Source organism: Anomaloglossus baeobatrachus, chromosome 4 (genome assembly GCF_048569485.1).
Source record: "Anomaloglossus baeobatrachus isolate aAnoBae1 chromosome 4, aAnoBae1.hap1, whole genome shotgun sequence".
Taxonomy (NCBI): Eukaryota; Metazoa; Chordata; class Amphibia; order Anura; family Aromobatidae; genus Anomaloglossus; species Anomaloglossus baeobatrachus.
In genome coordinates, this window is record NC_134356.1 from 237,355,336 (window position 1) to 237,379,348 (window position 24,013).

The 24,013-nt window shown below is 47.2% G+C and overlaps 1 protein-coding gene across 1 annotated transcript in view; it reads left to right on the top strand.

Moving 5' to 3' along the window:
* Nucleotides 1-24,013, top strand: part of LOC142302376 (dynein axonemal heavy chain 3-like) — a 2,626,214-nt gene that overhangs the window by 2,495,785 nt on the left and 106,416 nt on the right. The window contains exon 70 of the mRNA XM_075343433.1: nt 9,035-9,328. Coding sequence (XP_075199548.1) covers nt 9,035-9,328 — 294 coding nt within the window. The remainder of the gene's footprint in view (nt 1-9,034; nt 9,329-24,013) is intronic.

A 24,013-nucleotide genomic window follows, 5' to 3' on the forward strand; every position in this document is an offset into this window, starting at 1 on the left:
GTCAGGTGTTGGGACAAGAGGAAGGGGAGGAAGTACAGGAGGAGTCATATGCGGAAGGGATAACAAGATCTACGAGGTCCAGATGGTCAGTGGCACCTAGGCGGCAGTCATGGTGGGGGAGAGGGATTAACAAGGGCGCATAGTATCAGCAAAAAGTGTTGAGGAAGGTGCAGGAGCCCATGAAGAAATGGAGGACGAACTGGCGATGGGCATGGAAGACTCAGCAGATGAGTGAGAGCTTGCTCACATTTCGGTTGTGCGAGGTTGGGGGGAGAGGGCAGAGGAAGGAGGCACGATTCTCACCACGTTGTCACCAACACACCAAGGACTTGGTCCTGGACCAGCTGAAGCACCGGACAGGTGCGAAACGGCCGTCGTCTGCCACGTACGGTGTGTACTCCCTCTCCCCACCAGCCCTCTCCGCACATGTAACCTCCACCATTGAATAAACGGCACTATGCACAGCAAAAAAAACGGTGAGTGCTATATTTTTTCTATGTTTATGCTGAATGACAACTGACCCATATATATGCACCCCGGTCTTGCATTGTTTCTGGCCTCTTGACAGGAGACTTTTTTCCTATTTGGACACAGTGGATGCTGAGTAGTGCCCTGGAATCTCTTTCCAATTTTTTTAGTCATTTTGGAGTTCGGTGAGGAGTACCGTAACGCCAGTGAGCAGCATCCTGTGCCACAGACCAACATTCTTACGGAGCTGTCTATACTGCTTACCGTGAGAGGAGCGTAAAGTCTGTATTTCTGGCAACTGGACATCACAGTACCCGGGTACGGTAGGCTGTGCCCAGACAATAATGCGGGCACGCAACACTTTGTTTTATTAGCAAAACACATATCTGTTCTGGGTAGGCCGACTATTTATAGACAATAAGACTTGCTGCCTCTACACTGTCAAATTGTCACGTACAGTTTAAATCATAGAGGGACAGCGACACATGTTTGCTTTTCAAGATTTCCATGACTGTGTTGCAGAGCTGTGTGGTTTGCATTCACACTGTTATCATCTGCCTTATCTGTGAGGCTTCAGCTAACAAGGGTATTCAGGGGGGGTAATGTGTTTTGTCTATGTTTACGTAGATAACTGGGAAGCTCTTGTGATGCGCCACTGGTAAGTCGTGTTCGCGCACATACACACACACATGCACAAACACACAATTACTGCTTCACAGAGGGATTAGCAGGTAGTAGGCAACAGAATAGATTGTTTAATTATTTAAATTGAATGCATGGTTCTTATTGTTTGTTTTGGTAAAGTTAAACAATCATTTATCAACCCAACTGAGTAGAGTCCTTTTCCTGTTGCCTGGTTTTGCTGCATACTGAGGAGCCCACCCTGTACACGAATTAAAATGAAGCATAAGTCGCAATGTGAATTTCACTGTGCTACAATGCGGCCTAGCGTGCCTGTGCAACCACCGCCTGCCCCATCAAGTGCATCTGCGTGCTCTTCATCCTCTGTGACTGTGGGGACAACAGTCTCACATGGTTTTTCACACTGAACTTCCACCCCTTTACACACAACAGGGAGTGTGATTGGCAGGCCATCACTTGTTTTGGAAGTGGAAACAGATGGTATTGTTGAGCTGTCAGACATCGAGAAAACCAACATTGGATGCAGGCTACATTATATTCACACCTGCACCTTCGTCACAGATTGGCTGGACTACCTGCATTTAATAATTGCATTCCAGAAATGGAAAGGAATGTATAATGCACATGTGTTGTACCTTGCTTGGCAGCAAAGGAACACTAACTTAGTATTACAGACAATTTTAGGAAGGCAGAAAAAGAGTCAGCTCTTTGGGCAAATTAAATAGCGTGGCAAAAGTGGACAGGTGGGTACAGTGGCCGTGTTCTGTGGGTACCAGGACAGTAAAGGAAGCCTCACTTTCTATCCCTCCGAATGATCAAATGCAGCAAGGAATTCCCTGAGTTTGCTATAAAATTAGCGTAGCAAAATGTGCATGAGGGTGTCATGCAGAGGTGCTGCACATAGATTTGCACCAGTGGGGCACTAATGGAGTACAACAGCCACTTTTAGGATGCCACTAAGTTTCCTCAGTGTTTGCTAGTATAATGGCTTAGTAACAATGAGTTTGAGTGTGCAATGCAGGTAGACGTGCTGCAAATATCTTTGCACTAGTGGGACAATACAGAAGTCCAACAGCCAGTTCTTGTATGCCACTAAATGGCAGCATTTTTTGCTATCATTATAGCTTATTAAAAACAGAGCAAGAGGGTCTCATGCAGAGGTGCTGCACATAGATTTGCACCAGTGGGGCACTAATGGAGTACAACAGCCACTTCTTGTATGCCACTAAATGGCAGTATTTTTTGCTATCATTATAGCTTATTAAAAACAGAGCAGGACCGTGTCATGCAGAGGTGCTAGAAATAGCTTGGCACCAGTGGGACAATAATGTAATACAACAGCCAGTTCTTGTATGCCACTAAATGGCAGCATTTTTTGCTATCAGTATAGCTTATTAAAAACAGAGCAGGACCGTGTCATGCAGAGGTGCTAGAAATAGCTTGGCACCAGTGGGACAATAATGGAATACAACAGCCAGTTCTTGTATGCCACTAAATGGCAGCATTTTTTGCTATCATTATAGCTTATTAAAAACATTGCAGGAGCGTGTCATGCAGAGGTGCTAGAAATAGCTTGGTACCAGTGGGACAATAATTGAATACAACAGCCAGTTCTTGTATGCCACTAAATGGCAGCATTTTTTGCTATCATTATAGCTTATTAAAAACAGAGCAGGAAGGTGTCATGCAGAGGTACTGCACATAGATTTGCACCAGTGGGGCACGAATGGAGTACAACAGCCACTTCTTGTATGCCACTAAGTTTACTCAATTTTCGGTATTATAATGTCTTAGTAACAATGAGTTTGAGTGTGCAATGCAGGCAGACGTGCTGCAAATATCTTTGCACTAGTGGGACAATACAGAAGTCCAACAGCCACGTTTAGGATGCCACTAAGTTCACTCAGTGTTTGCTAGTATAATGGCTTAGTAACAATGAGTTTGAGTGTGCAATGCAGGTAGACGTGCTGCAAATATCTTTGCACTAGTGGGACAATACAGAAGTCCAACAGCCACTTTTATGATGCCATTAAGTTCACTCAGTGTTTGCTAGTATAATGGCTTAGTAACAATGAGTTTGAGTGTGCAATGCAGGCAGACGTGCTGCAAATATCTTTGCACTAGTGGGACAATACAGAAGTCCAACAGCCACATTTAGGATGCCACTAAGTTCACTCAGTGTTTGCTAGTATAATGGCTTAGTAACAATGAGTTTGAGTGTGCAATGCAGGCAGACGTGCTGCAAATATCTTTGCACTAGTGGAACAATACAGAAGTCCAACAGCCAAGTTTAGGATGCCACTAAGTTCACTCAGTGTTTGCTAGTATAATGGCTTAGTAACAATGAGTTTGAGTGTGTAATGCAGGTAGACGTGCTGCAAATATCTTTGCACTAGTGGGACAATACAGAAGTCCAACAGCCACTTTTAGGATGCCACTAAGTTCACTCAGTGTTTGCTAGTATAATGGCTTAGTAACAATGAGTTTGAGTGTGCAATGCAGGCAGACGTGCTGCAAATATCTTTGCACTAGTGGGACAATACAGAAGTCCAACAGCCACGTTTAGGATGCCACTAAGTTCACTCAGTGTTTGCTAGTATAATGGCTTAGTAACAATGAGTTTGAGTGTGCAATGCAGGTAGACGTGCTGCAAATATCTTTGCACTAGTGGGACTATACAGAAGTCCAACAGCTACGTTTAGGATGCCACTAAGTTCACTCAGTGTTTGCTAGTATAACGGCTTAGTAACAATGAGTTTGAGTGTGCAAAGGGCAGGAGGGTACAGTGGCAGGGTTTTGGGTCTCTGGGTAGAGGAAAGGAAGCCTGCCTTTCTATCCCTCCTAATGGGGAAATGCAGCGAGGAAATCCCTGACCTTAGCTACACAGACGCTGTCATCATGTGTAGCTGTTAAACTTTGTTTTCACGGACCTGTCACCTATGGCTCTGACCCTGCCGGTATTAGCCCTTAAGAGGACTGATAGAAAGTGCTATCCCTATTCTGTACAGCGCTGTGTATAGAGCATACACAGCAGTATCGGAGATAGGCGCTGCGCCAGCGGTGACTGACACCAAGGACGCAGAAGGCAGATAATGGCGTACTGGAGGAAAATGTTCGTTTTTATAATGCAGGGACATGTGACATGGACATCCTATCACACATGCCGTTGCTTCTCTGGCTAAAAGTCCACTTAGCTGTGTGTGTGTCTGGGATTGGCTGACATGCTGGCCCGCCCCACTACACGCCCGCGCTTAGGGAAGGAACACAAGGAAAAAAAAAAATGGCGATCGCCATTATCCATACAGCAGTGATCTGAATGCGCTGTTCCCGCACACTATACACTGAAATTTCATAATAGTGTGAGTCACAGAGTGACATACACTATTACAGCGGAAAGCCAGCTAGTAATTAGCTGGTCTTTTTGCTGCTAGAACCGTTCTCAATTGTATCTAGAACTATCGAGCTTTAGCAAAAAGCTCGAGTTCTAGTTCTATCTAGAACAGCCCCCAAAATCACTCGAGCCGCGAACTGGAGAACCTCGAACCGCGAACCGCGCTCAACTCTAACTATAACCAATAAATCAAGAAAACTGGGTGGTATACAAATATTGACTTCTCAGTGAATTTGAGATATAATAAATCAGATTCCGTCTTTTGAATAAACAGATGGGTAGTCCAAACAGGCAGAATACAATTGTCCCCCTGCTATGTAACCTAAGATAGATGGATAGCCCAAATAGACAAAACACAATCACCCTCCTGCTATGTATCTATTATGAGAAATGAATGGTCCAAACGGTATAAGGGACCCATAGTAAATAGCACACCGGAGTAAAATAGATAAGATATAGATGTTATGCCAAAGAATAGTTTAGCCTGAATAGGCAGAGAAAAATTACCCTCCTACTGTATAGCCCATAATAAGGAAAAGGTTGTCTGGGGGATGTTCGTCACCTCTAATGAAGCCACAGGCATGTAGCAATACGTGTGGGGTCTCCCACCACCCCCCCAGACAATCTTTTCATGTAAAAATGTTGTTTTCATATAATGAAAACAAAATTATAAAATAGACAAAATTATTTTTATAGCATTTTTGCAATTTTCATACAAGACCGTGAGGCTATTTTAGACTCGTACTTCCTGTCCTTTTAGGAATAATTTTCAGCACGCTTATTATCATCAGAGGCAAGATTACAATGACAGATAACACCGCTACAGGCAGTTGGTATTACAGGACACACCATTCACAATAGGTGTTTCCACGACTCGCTTGCTTCCCCTGCCTTCACAATAACCTATGCAAATGCTCATCCTCCCATATTAAAGTTAGGGTCCAAGTCAATCTGTTGCTTCTAATGTACATGTGAATTTCCTGAAACAACAGGAAATATGAGGCTAGGAAAGCCCTAGAGGCCAGTGTGAAAATTGGAAGGATTCTATTTTTTTTAAGCACAGATTGTGACATGAAAAAAACCCATTTCCAAATAAAAGAAATACATTTACACAAATTGCTGATTTAAACTATAGATCATTTTACAATGACACATTCCCTATACAGTCAAGACTGAAAGTGTTGGCACACTGAAATTGTTCCAGAAAATTAAATATTTCTTCCAGAAAAATATTGCAATTACACAGGTTTTATAATACACATTTCTTTTCTTTGTGTGTATTGGAACAAAACAAAAAAAAACAGAGTGGAAAAAAAGGCTAATTGGACATAATTTCACACCCAACCCCAAAAATGGGTAAGACAAAATTGTTGGCACCTTTCAAAAATTGTGGGCAAACAGCTTTGTTTTAAGCATGTGATGCTTGTTCAAACTCACCTGTGGCAAGTAACAGTTGTGGGCAATATGAAAATCCCACCTGAAACCAAATAAAAAGGGGAGAAGTTGACTTAAGTGGGCTTTACACGCTACGACATCGCTCAAGTGATCTTGTTGGGGTCACGGAATTTGTGACGCACATCCGGTCGCTTTAGCGATGCCGTTGCGTGTGTCAACTATGAGCGATTTTGCATCGTCGCAAAAACGTGCAAAATCGCGCATCAGTGACATGGGGGTCCATTCTCAAATATCGTTACTGCAGCAGTAACGAAGTTGTTTCTCGTTCCTGCGGCAGCACACATCGCTCCGTGTGACATCGCCAGAACGAGGAAGCTCTCCTTACCTGCCTCCCGGCCACAATACGGAAGGAAGGAGGTGGGCGGGATGTTCGTCCCGCTCATCTCCGCCCCTCCGCTTCTATTGGGCGACGGTTCAGTGATGCTGCTGTGACGTCGCTGTGATGCTGAACGAACCGCCCCCTTAGAAAGGAGGCAGTTCGCCGGTCACAGCGACGTCGCAGGGAAGGTAAGTAGTGTGACGGGTCCGGGCGATGTTGTGCGACACGGGCAGCGATTTGCCCGTGTCGCACAACCGATGGGGGCGGGTACACACGCTGGCGATATCGGTACCGATATCGCAGTGTGTAAAGCGGCCTTTAGTCTTTCCATTGTATGTCTGTGTGTGCCATACTAAGCATGGAGAATAGAAATAAGAGAAGATAACTGTCTGAGGATTTAAGAACCACACAGCGGGCCACCAATAGAAGTGGAGGGGCGGAGAGCAGCCGCATTAATTTCACTCCAACCTCGTTGCCGGAGGACACAGGAACGCTGTTATTCGTCGTTCCCAGGGTGTCACACGTAGCGATGTGTGCTGCCTCAGGAACGACGAACAACCTGCATCCAAAATGAGCAACGATATTTGGGAAAGGAACGATGTGTCAACAGTCAACGATTTTTGCCGTTTTTTGGACCGTTAGCGGTCGCTCGTAGGTGTCACACGCAACGACATCGCTAACGAGGCCGGATGTGTGTCACGAATTCCGTGACCCCAGCGATATCTCATTAGCGATGTCGTTGCATGTAAAGCGGCCTTTAGTCTTATGAAAAGGCTTGTTTAAAAAGCCACATTTGACTTTTAGGATTGCTACTTCCAATAGCTGGCGCTAGAGTTTGTCTCCTTCCTTACTGGAAGGACAATTTGAATAATTTCCAGAGGGACATTGCAGCTATAAGTCCCCTTCCTGACAGCCAGCCTGATTTGTCAGGTCTCTATAAGGAGAATAGTCTTCCCCATGGTCCCCACATAGCTTCTCATAAGCCAGATCAGATACCCACACTTTGCACTGACAAAGGGCAATCACCCTGAAACACTGTGTTTGCAAATTGAGATTCTGATCTGGCAATAAATCCTAAGTCTTATGAAAAGGCTTGTTTAAAAAGCCACATTTGACTGTTAGGATTGCTACTTCCAATAGGTGGCGCTAGAGTTTGTCTCCTTCCTCACTGGAGGACCAATTTGGAGTTTTGTGTGAAATTATGTCCAATTTGCCTTTTTTTTTTTTACTGTTGTTCCACCACTCAAAGGAAATAAACATCTGTATAACAATACGTGTAATTACAATTATCTTCTGGAAGAAATACTACATTTTCTGGAACAATTTCAAGGATGTGAACTTTTTCAGCGATGACATTCTAGTATCTTTTAGTGAGCTGGTGCAGATGGGCACCTTTGAAACTCTTTTCACTCTCTTCCTAGTCAGTGAGCTGGTTCTGATAGAAATGTTTTTAACTCTAAAGCGGCTTTACACGCAACAACATCGCTAACGAGATGTCGTTAAGGTCACGGAATTCATGACGCACATCCGGCCTCGTTAGCGACGTCGTTGCATGTGAAATGCAGGAACGATCGTTAACGATCTAAATTACTTACCTAATCATTGATCGTTGACACATCATTCCTTTCCCGAATATCGTTGCTGTTGCCGGACGCAGGTTGTTTGTCGTTCCTGCGGAAGCACACATCGCTATGTGTGACTCTGCAGGAACGAGGAACATCATCGTACCTGCGGCCGTCTGCAATGAGGAAGGAAGGAGGTGGGTGGGATGTTCGGTCCGCTCATCTCCACCCCTCCGCTTCTATTGGGCGGCCGCTTAGTGACGCTGCTGTGATGCCGTACAAACCGCCCCCTTAGAAAGGAGGCGGTTCGCCGGCCACAACGACGTCGCTAGGCAGGGAAGTATGTGTGACGGGTGTAAGCGACGGGGGCCGGTGCTTTCACCAGCGACATCACTAGCGATGTCGCTGTGTGTAAAGTGGCCTTTACTCTTTTACTAAGTTCCTCTAGGCTGATTTATGACCACAAAGCACCAAAGAGTTTAGAAAAAGACAGAAGAGTTATAAACCTAACTGATTGCTGGATTCGCATTCTGCAGACCATAATACACTGTTCAACACATAGGCTATAATAGGCAAAAAGTGCAACATTTTTAATGAACCAGAAAAGCAAAAATTATTTTTTGCCCTAAATACATGAAAAACAAAATACTACTAATGGTGTCCATATCCTTTAAATTGCACAAAAGTATGACCCATTTTTGTAAAAGAGACGAGTTACGTAAACAGTAAATCATCATGATAATTGATGTACATAACTCTCCAGGCAGCATTATCCAAACTGTATATTAATTTAATATCATACATAAAGTGTTTCTTCTAGTTATGACTCTTCATTACTCTGTGAAAGTTATTATGGCTATAACAACAGCAACATCATCTACTTCTTTTACATCATTTCTCATAAATATTTTACAAAGAATTTATACCAAAAGGCCAAGAATCTATTATTTCTTCCCGATGACACTCATTTACTGGCCATTAAAATGCAAATACATCTATGGCTTTTAGATCAGGAAAATTAACATTAACAGTAGGATGATTGATTAAAGGTCGCATAGTCTGTATAACTTAATTTTCCAGATAATGATTGTGTTTGGGTTTTCTCCAGATTGTCAGGGATTCCTAATTAATTTTATATGAGGACTTGTGAATAATAATGTATTTTTCTTGACTTTTGGTTATTTTTTTTTTTTATAGGCAGCTGAAGAAGGTACATGGGTTGTACTTCAAAACTGCCACTTGGCCATTAGTTGGCTCAGAGATCTTGAACATATCTGTGAAGAAGTCATTACAGATAAAGAAAAGACAAAATCCAGTTTCCGATTGTGGCTGACCAGTTATCCTTCACAAAATTTTCCCGTATCTGTATTGCAAAACGGAATAAAAATGACCAATGAATCCCCAAAGGGACTGAGAGCAAACTTGTTAAAGTCATACCTCAGTGATCCAATTTGTAATCCAAGTTTCTTTAATGGCTGTAACAAACCACAGGTAGGTTACCTTTAATGTGTTACTGCATTGAACAAGCTCATTAATATCTAGGCCAAGTATTCACAGAGCTTGACTAAACCAGGGCATAACTGACATTAAAACAGTAAGACCTCGTATAAACTAAAACTAACATAGTTCTTAATAATCTGCCTATTTGTACTCCCTCATTTCAAGTAAAAATTATTATATTTCCTGAAAACAAGAAATAAAGAATTTTCAGAAAAAACAAGTAAAGAGTATGTGCACTCGTTGAATAATTGGATCCAGGCATTTCTGCACCATTTCTGCATCTCTTGGCAGGAAAAATACAGAGGCAAAAACACACATTTTTCCCTAATTTTGGATTCAGTTTTGCAGGCGTTTTTCTCCCAGGTTTTTCCAGCATTTTTGGACAACAATTAATTCTATAGAGATAGATAAATAATAGATCTAGACAGACATATAATTGAAAAACCACCCAACATATAATGGAGCTTATTGTACAGCTTTTTATGGTGAAATAAATAAATGAAATAAACGACATGAGGTTCCCCTCAATTTTTGTAACCAGCCAAGGTGAAGCAGACAGCTGTGAGCTGATATTATCAGACTGGAAAGGACTATGGATATTGAACTTCTTCCTGCTTAAAAATACCAGCTCACCGCCTCCCCAGAAGTAGTGAATCACATTAGATGATAAAATTCTAAACAGAATATAAAAACCACTTAAATAATGGATAGTAGTGTGATGTATAGGGTAAATTTATAACCATGTATATATAAAAACTAAACTAAGTAAACATGGTGTGCGAATTATTACTTCAAGGTGTGAAAGTATGGGAGTCTCACAGAGAGAGAACTAAGCCAGTGCAAACAAATGAGCAGATTAAGATGCAAAAGCACATAATAACCACAAATAACTATTATAAAATGCTTAATACACCTGTAACCAATGCAGGAGAATAACTACCATATGACTGTGCCCCAGGGACACCCAGGGGGCATTTGACACTCATATTAATGTAAGATCCTGGTGGTGGAACCTCTGGGTCGTGCACCGGACTCCTCAACCCGGAGCAACCCGGAGCTAACCCCTATATAGGGACTGTCCGGTCACCCCACCAGAGGGCCTAAATGCACGGTAGCCAAAGCACTCGCTGTACAGGAGCAGTCCATCCCGGGAAAGAGGAAGTAAGACGTCCCTGAGATCACAGGGCTCCAGGTGGTAGTCCCGATAACAAGGCTCCGGTCCAGGGGTCGGATGAAGATGACAGGCAGGAACCGGATCCAGCTGAACTAGAGGACGGAGGTCACCACGTGGAGCTGGGGATCGGAGCTGGGTCCTGACTGAAGAAGATGGTGGAGTCACCGACAGGAGTTCCGCAGCAGACGAGGATAGAACCGGTTGGCGTCACAGGGCAGGCTCTGCGAGACAAACGAGGGTTAATATCGGACAAGGCAAAAGGGGACCTGAACTCCTAGCTTGCTAAATACGTAGAACAGGCCCCGCCCACTTGGAAGAAGAATCCTCTTATACCCTGTACCTGTAAGCCAATATCCTGTTTTAGGACGCTGGCCCTTTAAGAGAGGGTCAATGACCACGCGCGCGCCCTAATGCGCATGCGCGAGGCCCGAGTGCCAGAGACCAGGGAAGGCAGCGGCGCTGAAGAAGCAGGATTGCTGGGCAGAGTGTCCTGCAATGCAGAGAGGTGCCTGGAGCGAGGACGCATGGAGGACGCCGGCGAGGGAGAGGGAGCAGGTTAGCCATGGAAAGGAGGAGCGGGGGCCGGAGTGGTGAGCGGGGAGCGCCTTCGGGAAGCGGGGGGCGCCGCACGGGGACCGGAGGAGGATGCCGCATGGGGACCGGAGGGCATCGCTTCTTCAGATCTCGTTGTGACCATGGGACTGCGCACGGTGTCACAACAGGACTGGAGAAAAGCTGATCTTACCGATTAGCTGCAGCAGATGATATCGTAGCAGACTTCTGCTGCAGCTAATCGGTAATATCAGCTGTTCTCCAGTCCTGTTGTGACACCGCGCGCGCTCCCGCTGTCACAACGAGATCTGAAGAAGCGAGGGCGCATGTGTGACGCCCTGGCACCACCAGGTGGTCACAGAAAAACACACACTCCACACAACACCATCCCACATCAGGTTCCATCTGCCACAAAATCCTAGCCACCCCTCCTCAGGGTAGTAAGGACACACCAGTGGGCGGGACCAGGCAGATTGGGAGCGCCCACCTAGGGGTCTTAAGGATTTGGGGAAGGGAATCAGTTAGTCCAAGTTAGAGTTCAAGTGAAATGGAAGTTCAGTTGAAGGGAAGTGGAGTCAAGTTTGAGCCTTGTGAACGGTAGCCAGGGTAGTGGCCCTGGTCTACTGGCTAGATGGCAAGCAGTGGACCGTGTCCAATGGCGACGGAAGTCCAGTCACGGGAGATCCAGAGTGGACCGGGACAGGGTTGGAGACCGCCGGTACTGACAGCTGAGATCCAGTCCGGAAACCGTGCACAGGCGGGGTACCTGGACCCTAGTTAGAAGACGGTTGCAAGCCCCTTCTCTAATTAACCAGGCTGCGAGCAAGGTTCCAGACGTTGTTCAAGTATGTTAGCCCAGATAGAGCGAAACGGCAGCCCACTGCAGGGAATAGGGTATCCGCAACAACCCACTGAGATCCCAAGGGTCAGTTTTCGCGGGCACATCTCCCAACCAAAACCGGGAGTGGACTTCCCCGTTCCATACAAGGTCGTCTAAAATAGAAGGAAAATACAAAGTGCCGGAGGAAGGGACATTGGTACACCAGCCGGGTGTGGGAACCGTATACACCCTAAAGCGGCAGCTGGCCACTGACACCTTGGTTTACCAGCAGATTTGTGTGCATTTATTCAATCGTGAGTACACCAACACCCTCCGGTCCAGCCCGGTGCATCACCACCAACAGCCATCACCTCCCGTGTTCTGAACACTGACCCCCGGGGCATCTACCCCTACCCACAGAGGGGTTAACATCCAGCTGCCACTCCATTGCCCCCGGGTGCTCCCCAACAGCAGCGGTGGTACTCCACCTTACCACACACCATGGGTGGCGTCACGAACTGTCTAAAACAATCCCCTGTACATATTGCATCCTCTTTTTATTTGAGTGTCTGCAAGACCCCCGGGTCTGGAGATCCCTCGAGCCACTGCGGATCCGGATCCGAGCAGCCCGGCTGCTGACGTGGGGGCGGCACACCTCAAAATCTGGTGTCACGAACAGGATTGTAACCCATCCACCTACCTGGTGGAAGTGTGTCTTGTTTTGAGCTGTAAACGGTGCTCCGTTTCAAAATTTTTCAACAGCCACCATTTTGCGAAGTTGAAGCCCCACCCCCTGGGAACGTGGGCGGAAGTTGGTGTCTCTCCAGACAGGAAGTGCAAAGGACAGTGGGTCCCGCGAGACTGCTGTCAAAAAACAAAGGGGAGGACAGAAAAAGCGGCATGTGACACAAGGAGATAAAAGGCAGGGACCCCAGAACTTTGCCAAATCCCGTTCCTGGACAAGCAAGCGGAAGGATGTCTCAGGTGTCCGACAACCAGCATGTGGAGAGGCCTGTTCCTGGGACCGCCGACTGGATTGTAGCACAAACAGAGAAGATGTGTTGGAGAATCCAGGCCCAGGTGCATTTCATCATGATGCGGTGGACCACCGAAATGAAGGGCCTGGCTGCAGCTGTCCGGGCGCGCGAGTTGGAGATGTCCTCGGAGGAGTGGGTAAGCGGTGACCCACGCCCCTATGTTCCCCAGGAACCGGCCGTACCATCTGAGGGGTCCGGCCTGCCCCCGTCCGCCACGTCGCCTGCCTCGCCACCCGTGTCCGCGGCCAGTACCCAGATCGGCCCGCTACCCCTGATAACGACAGCGGAACCCGTCCTGACTGAATAAGAGGACCAAGCAATGGGGACCTCGGGCCTTACCTGCACCCCTGCTCTGACACCCGTCCCGGCCCTGCGCCAGACCGCAGTCCGGAAGACATCCCCTCTGGCCCTGAGACAGCCCGCAGCCTTAATGACGTCACCCCCGGCTCCGGCAGTCCACCCGGCCACAACTATGATGACGTCGGCTCCAGCAGTCCACCCGGCCACAACTATGATGACATCGGCTCCGGCAGTCCGCTCGGCCGCAACTAAGATGACGTCGGCTCCGGCAGTCCGCCCGGCCGCAATGGAGGCAGTGCCCGATCAGAAGCCACCCGCGGCAGCCACGCGGGTTGCTACCCAGTGCCCGGTGCCGGCTGTGGATCAGCCGGGAAGTACCTGTAGGGAAGCAGAGAAGGCCAGTGAAAGATGGGGCCCTCGGCAGAGAGAAAGGCCAGTTGTAGCCGCCACCGAGGGCATCTGTGTGGGCCAAGCTCCCGAGCAGGAGGAGGAGCACGGGACCCGTGCTCCATACCGGTAGGAACAGCAGCGGCAGCTGAAGCAGGAAATCGCTGCCAGGGAGAAACGTAAAGCCGAGGTGCTGGCACACACCTACCAAGAGAAAGACCACCTACGACAGGCTACCTTCCGGGTGCGGGGCCCGACCTACCGAGGGCAGGTCTGCCACTTTAACCCCCAAAAGTGATGGGGGTTCATCTACGAGCCGGGACTGGACTCCGAAATGTTCGTGTCCCGGAGGGATGTGGCCCCTCATCTGCCGACAGGTCACTAGAGATGAGCCACCCCCTAGTGTTCGAGTTTGGTTCGGTTCGTCGAATGGAGGACAGGTTCGTTGAACGTTCGACGAACGTTCGACGAACAAATTCGAACCCCATTGTAAACAATGGGAGGCAAGCACAAACACATAAAAACACATTATACATGTACACATACAGTTAATAAACATTGCCATTACACTTACAGGTTTCCGCGACGCGTCCTGCATTCTGTCTCCCGCCGCTTGTCCTTCCGATAATCGCTGCGTCCTCCCGGTAACCAGCACTGATGATAGTATCTTCCGTGACGTCATCATAGACATGTGACGAGTCACGTGTCTATTATCTCATTGGCTACAGACTGGTCACATGGCTAGACTTCATGCTAGGTCCTGTCAGTGCATCTCTCCAGTACGCGGTGCTCCTTTGTGCATCTACGTGTACCAGCGAGATGCTCTGGCACATGGTCGGCTTCCCCGTTCCTGCATGTGGGCACTCTTTACAGAGTCAGCCCACTTGCAAGGACTGGCTGCCACAGCTGGTGAATTGCGGCACTGGGAATCACGTGATCGGAGCACCGTTGCTATAGTAACCCGCCTGTCAGCGGTGACGTCACCGCTGACAGCCCGCAGCCTCTGCTCACTCACTGAGTGATTAGACTGCACGGGAGCAGCAGCGTTCTTCCTCCCATGCAGTGCTGTCTGATATAGCAGAGCTGCAGGGGTTGAAGGAAAAAGAAGACAGAAGACCAGGATCGTGGAGGGATGAGAGGGAGAAATAAACATGGAGTCTCTAAGTGTGTCTGTGTATTTGTTTTTATTAAAGTATTTTTTCTCTGTGTGGTGTCTTTTTTTTAACCCTTTATTGGAGATTCTTAATGGCCAGGTCAAACTTGCCTTAAATTAAGAATCTCTGGCTTAATACTAGCTACTAAAACAAAGCTAGTATTAACTCATTATTACCCAGCAAGCCACCCGACTTCAGGGCTGCTGGAAGAGTTGGATACAGCGCCAGATGATGACGCTTCTATGAAAGTGCCATTTTCTGGGGCGGCTGCGGACTGCAATTCGCAGCAGAGGGGCCCAGAAACCTCAGGCCAACCTGTGGTGCGGATTCCAATCCCCAGCTGCCTAGTTGTACCTGGCTGGACACAAAAATTGGGCGAAGCCCATGTGTTTTGTTTTTTTTAATTATTTCATGAAATTCATGAAATAATTAAAAAAAGGGCTTCACTATATTTTAAGTTCCCAGCCGGGTACAAATAGGCAGCTGGGGGTTGGGGGCAGCCATACCTGCCTGCTGTACCTGGCTAGCATACAAAAATATAGCAAAGCCCACGTCATTTTTTTTTTTTTTCAGTTTTTTGGCAAAAAAAATAAAAATTGCTTCCCTGGATTTTCCTTTGCCAGTGAAGGTAAACCAAGAAGTGGGGGTTAGCAGCCAGTAGCTGCTTGGATTACCCTTAGCTAGCAATACAAAAAATGCAGCGGGAGCCCACATAATTTTTTTTTAATTACTTATTTAAATAACTAAAAAAAAAAATGGGCTTCCCTGTATTTTGATTGCCTGACATCACAGTACTGTAAAAATAAATCATTAAAAAAAATGACGTAGCGCTCCGCGGTATTTTTGATTCTCAGCGCAGATAAAGCAGACAGCTATGGGTTGTCACCCCCATCTGCCTGGCGTTAACTTGGATGGCAATCAAAATACAGGGAAGCCCATTAATTTTTTTTTATTTAAAAAAATAGTAAAAAAAAAAAAAAATGACGTGGGGTCCCCCCATTTTTGATAGCCAGCTAGGGTAAGGGTAGATGGCTTTAACCTGAAAGCCACAGCTGACAGCTTTACCGAAGTTGGTGATCCAATGTGGAGGTTACCCCAGGCTCTTTTTTTATAATTATTTTATAAATTATAATAATTACAAAAAAAGGTACGGTTCCCCCCAAATTAGATCACCAGCCAAGGTAAAGCGGAAAACTGTGGTCTGGTATTCTCGGGGTGGGAAGGTCCATAGTTATTGGCCCTTCACAGCCTAAAAGTAGCAGGCCACAGGCGCCCCAGAAGTGGCGCATCCACTAGATGCGCCAATCCTGGCGCTTCACCCCAGCTCATCCCGTGCCCTGGTGCAGTGGCAAACGGGGTAATTAATGGGGTTGATACTAGCTGTAAGGTCACCTGACATCAAGCCCAGCAGTTTGTGATGTCATGGCGTCTATCAGATACCCAACATCACAAACTGTCAGTACTATAAAAAAAAAAGACAACAAAAAAAAATGTATTTGAATAAACACTCCCCAAAACATTCCCTCTTTCACCAATTTATTGTAAGTAAAATAAAATAAGGGGGTCCCACAACGACTCTGGATGGTCTAGAATATGGGGGGACACGCTCAGGGAACGTATCCCCCATTTTCTAGGCGTGCAGACCCTCCATGTGAGGAGTGTGGGTGCAATGAATCTGCACTCACTCTCCCCGGGTCCACAGCAGCAGAGTCCATGTTGTAGCTGTTGCTACCAAAGCTGCAATGCCCTGCTCATGAGGTAAGGGCATGCCTAATCAGGGGAACTATTCTACATTTCCAAATATTGGTATTTGCTGATATTATTACTATTCCGCCTACTATATATTGGGGATAGGATCTTGGAGATGGAATACCCCTTTAAGTCCAGTTATCCTGCTGAATGAATACTAAACAACAGAGCTCACTATTTAGACATGTTATTTTGCGGCGTATGACGGACTCTCATATTTGGTATTCGTTCAGCAGGGCAACAGAAATAGCAAATACCTCCATTTGGAAATTTAGTATAGCTCTCCTGATGAACTATGTTCCTTACCTCATGAGCAGGCCATTGCAGTAGCTTAAGTATGCATGATTACCACCTTAACAGCAAGGTGCAGTGCTCTTTGATTACAGGTGAAAGAGAGAAGAAATGCAGAGTCATATATTAGATTGAGTAACATTGACTCAGCAGCCCCTACCTTCATATTCCTGGGACTGTTTATATATAGTAGGTCCATAAGGGGGTGGAGCCTAGCTGAGCGTGAGACGCGACGTGATTGACAGGACGACTGAGTGACAGTTAGTCAGTTAACAGTTAGTCAGTAAGGAGTGACAAAAAGAGACAAGAGTAAATTGATGACTGAAAGAAGGGCTAGACATAACATAGGCCCGACGTCCTGAGCGAGGGTACCCCAATTGAAAAGAAAGATACAGGAAAAGGGGTAACCCAAATGGAAAGGGGACACTTTAGGTCTGGCGAGAGGCGGCTGAAGAGTTCAGGTCGACACCAGTATAACGGGAACGAGGAGGTTTGTCAGGTTTATCTCCAAACCATTGACTGTTAACCTGGGATCCTAAATTAGAGGAGTCCCGATACCCATCAAGAGTCTGACTACTAACCCCAAGCTGAGTTCACGACGCTGTTGCGGGATAGATAAAGAAATCGTGCAGCATCAGAACCCTGGGAAAACCAGTGAGGAGACTAACGAGTGGGTTAAAGAGGGAGTCACAGAGCCCTCAGAGCAGGGACCGAGAAACAGACATAAAAAGGTTACCTCACAGAGAGACTCTGTCATTAAATCTCCTCTGAAATTTGTGACCATTGGCCTTCTGGTAACCGAACTGTTTCTGCTGTGTACTGTGCAAAACAAACCAGATGCCAGTAAAAAGGACTTGTTTAAGCTGATGTGGACTCGGTGTGTCGTCTCTCCGCCGTTCGAGAGGACCCTGCGACGTCAGAGAAGAAGGCAGCCATCACCGCTCGGTCGCTTCCCTCCTGGTCAGCGACCCACTGCCCTGAGGTAAAATAGCTCCACCTGTGGGGAGCGGAGAGATCTTAAGCTGCCGTCACCATCACCTCAGAGGTCAGCAGCGGGCAGCGCTGGTGTATCCCGCTTACCAGACACCACAGGTGGCGTCACGTATATCCCCAAAATCATCCCTGTACCCCATTCCACAGCCGCAGAGTGAGCGCTCAGGGCACGAAGCCGGGACCGACCACTGGTGATAACCCCATCGAGAGTAAAGTATCCATAGTCCCGGCACCAGAGTACCCCCCTATTGAAAACCCTGATGGTCGACTCACACTTATTTCTGCCTGCTTTTTATAAACGGCAGATCAGAATAAGGCTACATTCACACAACTGATCCGTTTTTGCGGTCCGCAAAAAACGGTGCGTTTTTTTCACAGATGCATTCGTGTGGCATCCTTTTCCGTTCCAATCTGTATATGGTCCGAATGTCATCCGTTTGTCAACCGTAAAAAAACTGAAGGAGGGAAAATACATAAATTTACCCAGGATCCATAGCTTCAGCCTATATGAGGCGGTCACTCCAGTGCCATTTTCTACTGCTTTTCACAGCGTAGAGTGCTCTGGTGATTTTCCTGTGCTTGTACACTTCATATCAGTCTTTTCTGTCATTATAATGGCAGAAAGACACATAATATCCCACTCTCCTGCATTTTGAAATGTTGCACCCTTTGGTGCCTTTCATGTGGCACTAAGGGGTGCTTAGCCTTGTATTTAGCCAAAAAAATACATAAATTTAAAAAAAAAAATGATGTGGGATTCCCCCTATTTTTTATAGCCAGCTAGGGTAAAGCAGACGGCTGGAGCCTGCAGACCACAGCTGGCAGCTTCACCTTGGCTGGTAATCCAAAACAGAGGGCACCCCATGCTGTTATTTTAACTTAAATAAATAATTAAAAAAAATAAACATGTGGGGGTCCCCCCAAAATTGGATCACCAGCCAAGGTAAAGCGGACAGCTGGGGACTGATATTCTCAGACTAGGGAGGTTCATGGTTATTGGACTCTCCCCAGCCTAACAATAGCAGGCCGCAGCCGCCCCAGAAGTGGCGCATCCATTAGATGCGCCAATCCTGGTGCTTTGCGCCGGCTCATCCCGTTGCTCTGGTGCGGTGGCAAACGGGGTAATATATGGGATTAATACCAGATGTGTAATGTCACCTGGCATCAAGCCCTGGGGTTCATGATGTCAGGCGTCTATCAGATACCCGACATCACCAACCCAGTCAGTAAAAAAAAAAAAAATAGACGACAAACACATTTTTATTTGAAAAAAGACTCCTCAACACATTCCCTCTTTCACCAATTTATTAGAAAGAAAAACAAATCCAAGTCTGGTGTAATCCAAGGGAGTCCCACGACGATCCATACCATAGTTAATGTCCCAGTCAATGAAGAACAGAATGCTCCATATTGGCTGGGAGAGTAGTGCAGTGACCTGAGCTAACATCAATAGGTCAGCCCAGGTCACTGCAGGGGATGACGAGTGCTGTTGTCATGAGGTTAGATGAGATCATTACCTGCTGTGACGGCATCCTGCACTCCTGACGTCAGCGCTGTCACTGCAGGACATGACGAGCGCTGCAGTCAGGAGGTTAGTGAGGTACATTACCTGCGGTGATCGCTGCACTCCTGACATCAGCGCTGTCACTGAATTCAATGACCTCCGCCTTCACAAACCAAGTATCGCGAACGGCCCGTGACGTCTCCGCTAGTCACAGTTTCGGGTCGGCAGCAAGAGGAGATGTGAAAAGCAGCGGCCATGGAAGACAGTGACAGCGCTGACGTCAGGAGGGCAGGATTTCATCACCGCAGGTAAGGAACTTTACTAACCTCCTGACGGCAGCGCTTGTCATCCCCGCGGCTGCTGACACTGCAGTGTGGGCAACTGCGGACACATGTGGACACTGCTGAGCTGGCAGCGGTGGGCCTGGGGCTGGAGCGGTACACAGACTGCAGCGGCATCCGACGGAAGTCACACGGAAGTGCTTCTGTGTGGCTTCCGGGGATTTTTGCACACATAGCCAGAGTACACATCGGGTTACTAAGCAAAGCGCTTTGCTTGGATACCCGATATTTACCCTGGTTACAAGCTTACCGCAGGCTGCCAGAGATGGCTCCCTGCACATGCAGCTGTAAAAAGCTACAGTTACGTTTTTGGTGATCGAACCGTTCTCGAACGTAACTCGAACTGCCAAACTTTAAGCAAATCATATTAGAGTTCATCGAATGACTCGAAACCCCCCCTGCAAAATCACTCGAACATGAAATTGGAAAACCGTTCAACTCGAACATCGCACATCGCTCAACTCTACAGGCCACCCAGACCGAGACCTGGAACCCGGGGACCTGGTAAGTTACACCCGACACTGCGTAGAAAGGGGGTGGATCACCCTGGAGATTAAAAAGTGGATGGTGGTTGATGGGCAGCCATGTCTCCACAGCCCTTCCCGGTCCCTGTTGGAAGATACAGAGTGAATGGTAGTGGTTCCTGGCTACCCGTTCTTGTGTTAATGTTAACCCCGTTAACCGTTTAAAAATGGACCAAGACGTCAGGACTGGTGAGGTCAACCTAAAAACTTTCTTGGGTCCTGTAAATACCCCTTTCCACTTTCTTGTTACTCCTCACCCACTGCACTGCCTTTGGAGAGGTAGATTGGAGGAAGGGCCTGCAGTGGAGTAGGCCGAGGCCCAGTCACTAATGAAACCGGTGGCTATCCTCCAGGCCAAGGGTCCCCGGACTATGGGCCCTTGAGATGAACTGCCGGGTAAGGAACTTTTTACTCGGACCGCGCAGGCGTTACCTGTAACAGCTTCGGACTGGGGAAAAGGGGTGCCCACCATAATTAGAGGTGGCACCAAGGTACCAGGTTGTTTGGGTGGCGAACGGAGGAGAGAAAGTAATGTTTAACCCTGTTTTTGCAATGTTAAAGTAATGTGCCTCCCATAAAGGGAAGAAATGTTCTTAACATGTTTTTTATCTTTTTCCCGTTCATTCCAGAAAAATAAACGTCAGTAGTCGGACAGCCCGCAGACGGGCTGTATTAAATCAAGGGGGAATGTGACACCCTGGCGCCACCAGGTGGTCACAGAAAAACACACACCCCACACAACACCATCCCACATCAGGTTCCATCTGCCACAAAATTCTAGCCACCCCCCTCAGGGTAGGAAGGACACACCAGTGGGAGGGACCAGGTGGATTGGGAGCGCCCACCTAGGGGTCTTGAGGATGTGGGGGAGGTAACTAGTTAGTCCAAGTTAGAGTTCAAGTATAGTGGAAGTTCAGTTGAAGTGGAGTGGAGTCAAGTTTGAGCCTAGTGAAAGGTAGCCAGGGTAGTGGCCCTGGTCTACTGTCTAGGTGGCAAGCAGTGGACTGTCTCCAAAGGCGACGGGAGTCCAGTCACGGGAGATCCAGAGTGGACCGGGACAGGGTTGGAGCCCGCCGGTACCGACAGCGGAGATCCGGTCCGGAAATCGTCCACAGGCGGGGTACCTGGACCCTAGTTAGAAGACGGTTGCAAGCCCCTTCTCTAAATAACCAGGCCGGGAGCAAGGTTCCAGTGTGTTTGCCCAGATAAAGTAAAACGGCAGCACACCGCGGGGGATAGGGTATCCGCAGCAACCCACTGAGATCCCAAGGGTCAGTTTTCGCGGGCACATCTCCCAACCAAACCCAAACCGGGAGTGGACTTCCCCGTTCCATACGAGGTCGTCTAAAATAGAAGAAAAATACAAAGTGCCGGAGGAAGGGACATTAGTACACCAGCCGGGTGTGGGAACCGTATACACCCTGAAGCGGCAGCCGGCCACTGACACCTTGGTTTACCAGCAGACTAGTGTGCTTTTATTCAATCGTGAGTACATCAACACCCTCCGGTCCGGCCCGGTGCATCACCACCAACAGCCATCACCTCCCATGTTCTGGACACTGAGCCCCGGGGCATCCACCCCTACCCACGGAGGGGTTACCATCCATCTGCCACTCCATCACCCCCGGGTGCTCCCCAACAGCAGCAGTGGTACTCCACCTTACCACACACCCTGGGTGACGTCACGAACTGTCTACAACAATCCCCTGTACATATTACATTCCCTTTTTATTTAAATGTCCGCACGACCCTTGGGTCCGGAGATCCCTTGAGCCACTGCAGATCCGGATCCGAGCAGCCTGGCTGCTGACGTGGGGGCGGCACACATGCGCCGCCCTCTCAGACACCAAACTGTGTAATGCAGGCTTCACAAATATGGCGCCGGAGATAAGCGCTATGCGTAGGCACCAACTCCGATGCTGTGTAACTGAAGAGATAAATTTGCATACAGCCAGAGAGAGGGAGGAACAGGTGGCGGGGGGACAGGAATCATGTGCATAACCCGCCCGGATATTATCTGGAGAGGTGCACACGTCAATCCAGAAGTGGATGAATTTTCAAACTTCATAAACATGGATTTCACAGCCTAAACATCCGACCTGCCTACTAATGCTATGTACAGCCTGTGCCTGATATTGCCAGTACTGCACTGGCTTTACCTTATATACCAAAATCATGTTTTTTTCCCTTTAAGGTCTGTGCACACCCTTGGGATTTTGTTGTATTTTTGTCTTTTTTCTTTTTTTTTCTGTGCAGATTTGTCACAAAACCTGAAGGATTTCCTAGTGCCAGCAAAATGAATAAAACCTCTGGTCTCAAGCACACGTTGCTTATTTTTTCCTTGCAGATTTGCAGCAGACTTAGGCCTCCTTCAAACATCAGTGATTATGGTACGTATGTGCTTTTTTTATACGTACCAGAATCACTGACATACGTAGACTCATAATAATCAATGGGTCTGCTCACACATCAGTGATTTTTCACTGAACGTGTCTCCGTGCAGCGTACACGCGTGTCCGTGATTCTGCACGGAGACAAGTCAGTTTTTTTCTGGCATCACTGATGACCCACGGACCACACTATGGTGTAATCCATGTGTGATCCGTGAAACACGTACCAGAAAAACACTGACATATCAAATAATAAACATTTTCAACTCACCTTTCTAGCAACGCGCTGTGCAGCCTCTGCTCTCTGCAGCTCCTGCCCGGCACATGAATATTCATGAAAGCAGGAACAGCCGACCCGGAAGTAGCTGCAGAGAGCGGTGGGCGGACGCTGCAGAGCAGAGGAGTTCAGCACCATGAACAGCTGGAGCGAAGGCAGGTGAGTAATGTCCATTTGCAATCACAGATCACGGATCACAGATTGCACATGGACAACCCACGTGTGCCATGAATCACGGAACACGGAGGGACATGTGCATGTTTTACACTTCAGTGAAGAACGTCAGTGTTTTTCACTGACGTGTGAAGGGGGCCTTAAACAGACCAGTTCATGCAGCATTCTTTGAATCCCTATTCATTATATTGATGGACGGACAATACAATACAGGCACTTTACCATTTAGCTTTTGTGCCATCCCGATTTCCTTGTAGAATGTAAACTTGTGAGCAGGGCCCTCACTCCTCACAGTATCTGTTGAATTTTGTTATTCTGTAATGTCAGATATTGCCTGTACATGTCCCCTCTAAATTGTAACGTGCTGCGAAATATGTTGGTACTATAGAAATAAAATAATAATAATTATTATTATTATTGTTACTTGAACCTGTCATGTGAAAAAATGCTATTAACCTGCAGATATGGGGATAATCTGCAGGCTTATAGTGTTGCGAATCTGGCCGGCGTGAGTTCAGTCTCTGCTCAGTGTTTAACATCCCAACTGCTGTAACTGACAGCCTCCTCTAATGCTGAGCGACCTGTCAGTCAACGTCGGTGGGGATACACAGAGCGGTGACTGAACCCGCATTGGCACCACCCCAAAGACTGAAACCCAAATGCTACTGGGAGGATTAAACTTCTTTTCCTACCGGCAGCGGGGTTCGAAGTGCAAGCGCTGGGAAGGGTCAAATGTTATTAACCTGCATATTAACCCCATATTAGCAGGTTAATATTCTTTTTCCACTTGAAAGTTTCCCTTTAAATCTGTAGCATGTCATTTATTTTACGCTGCGTTTTTGCAGCAAATATTTGAAAATAATTCCAGTATTTGCAGCAGATCTTTCTGCTGCAAATATTGAACATCTGTGCATACACTTAATGTTTGGGGGGGGTTACAGTAAAGGAACAGTTATGCAGTAGATAAGGGACTTTGTTGTAACGCAGAAAAAGGCCAATTTATAGTGGC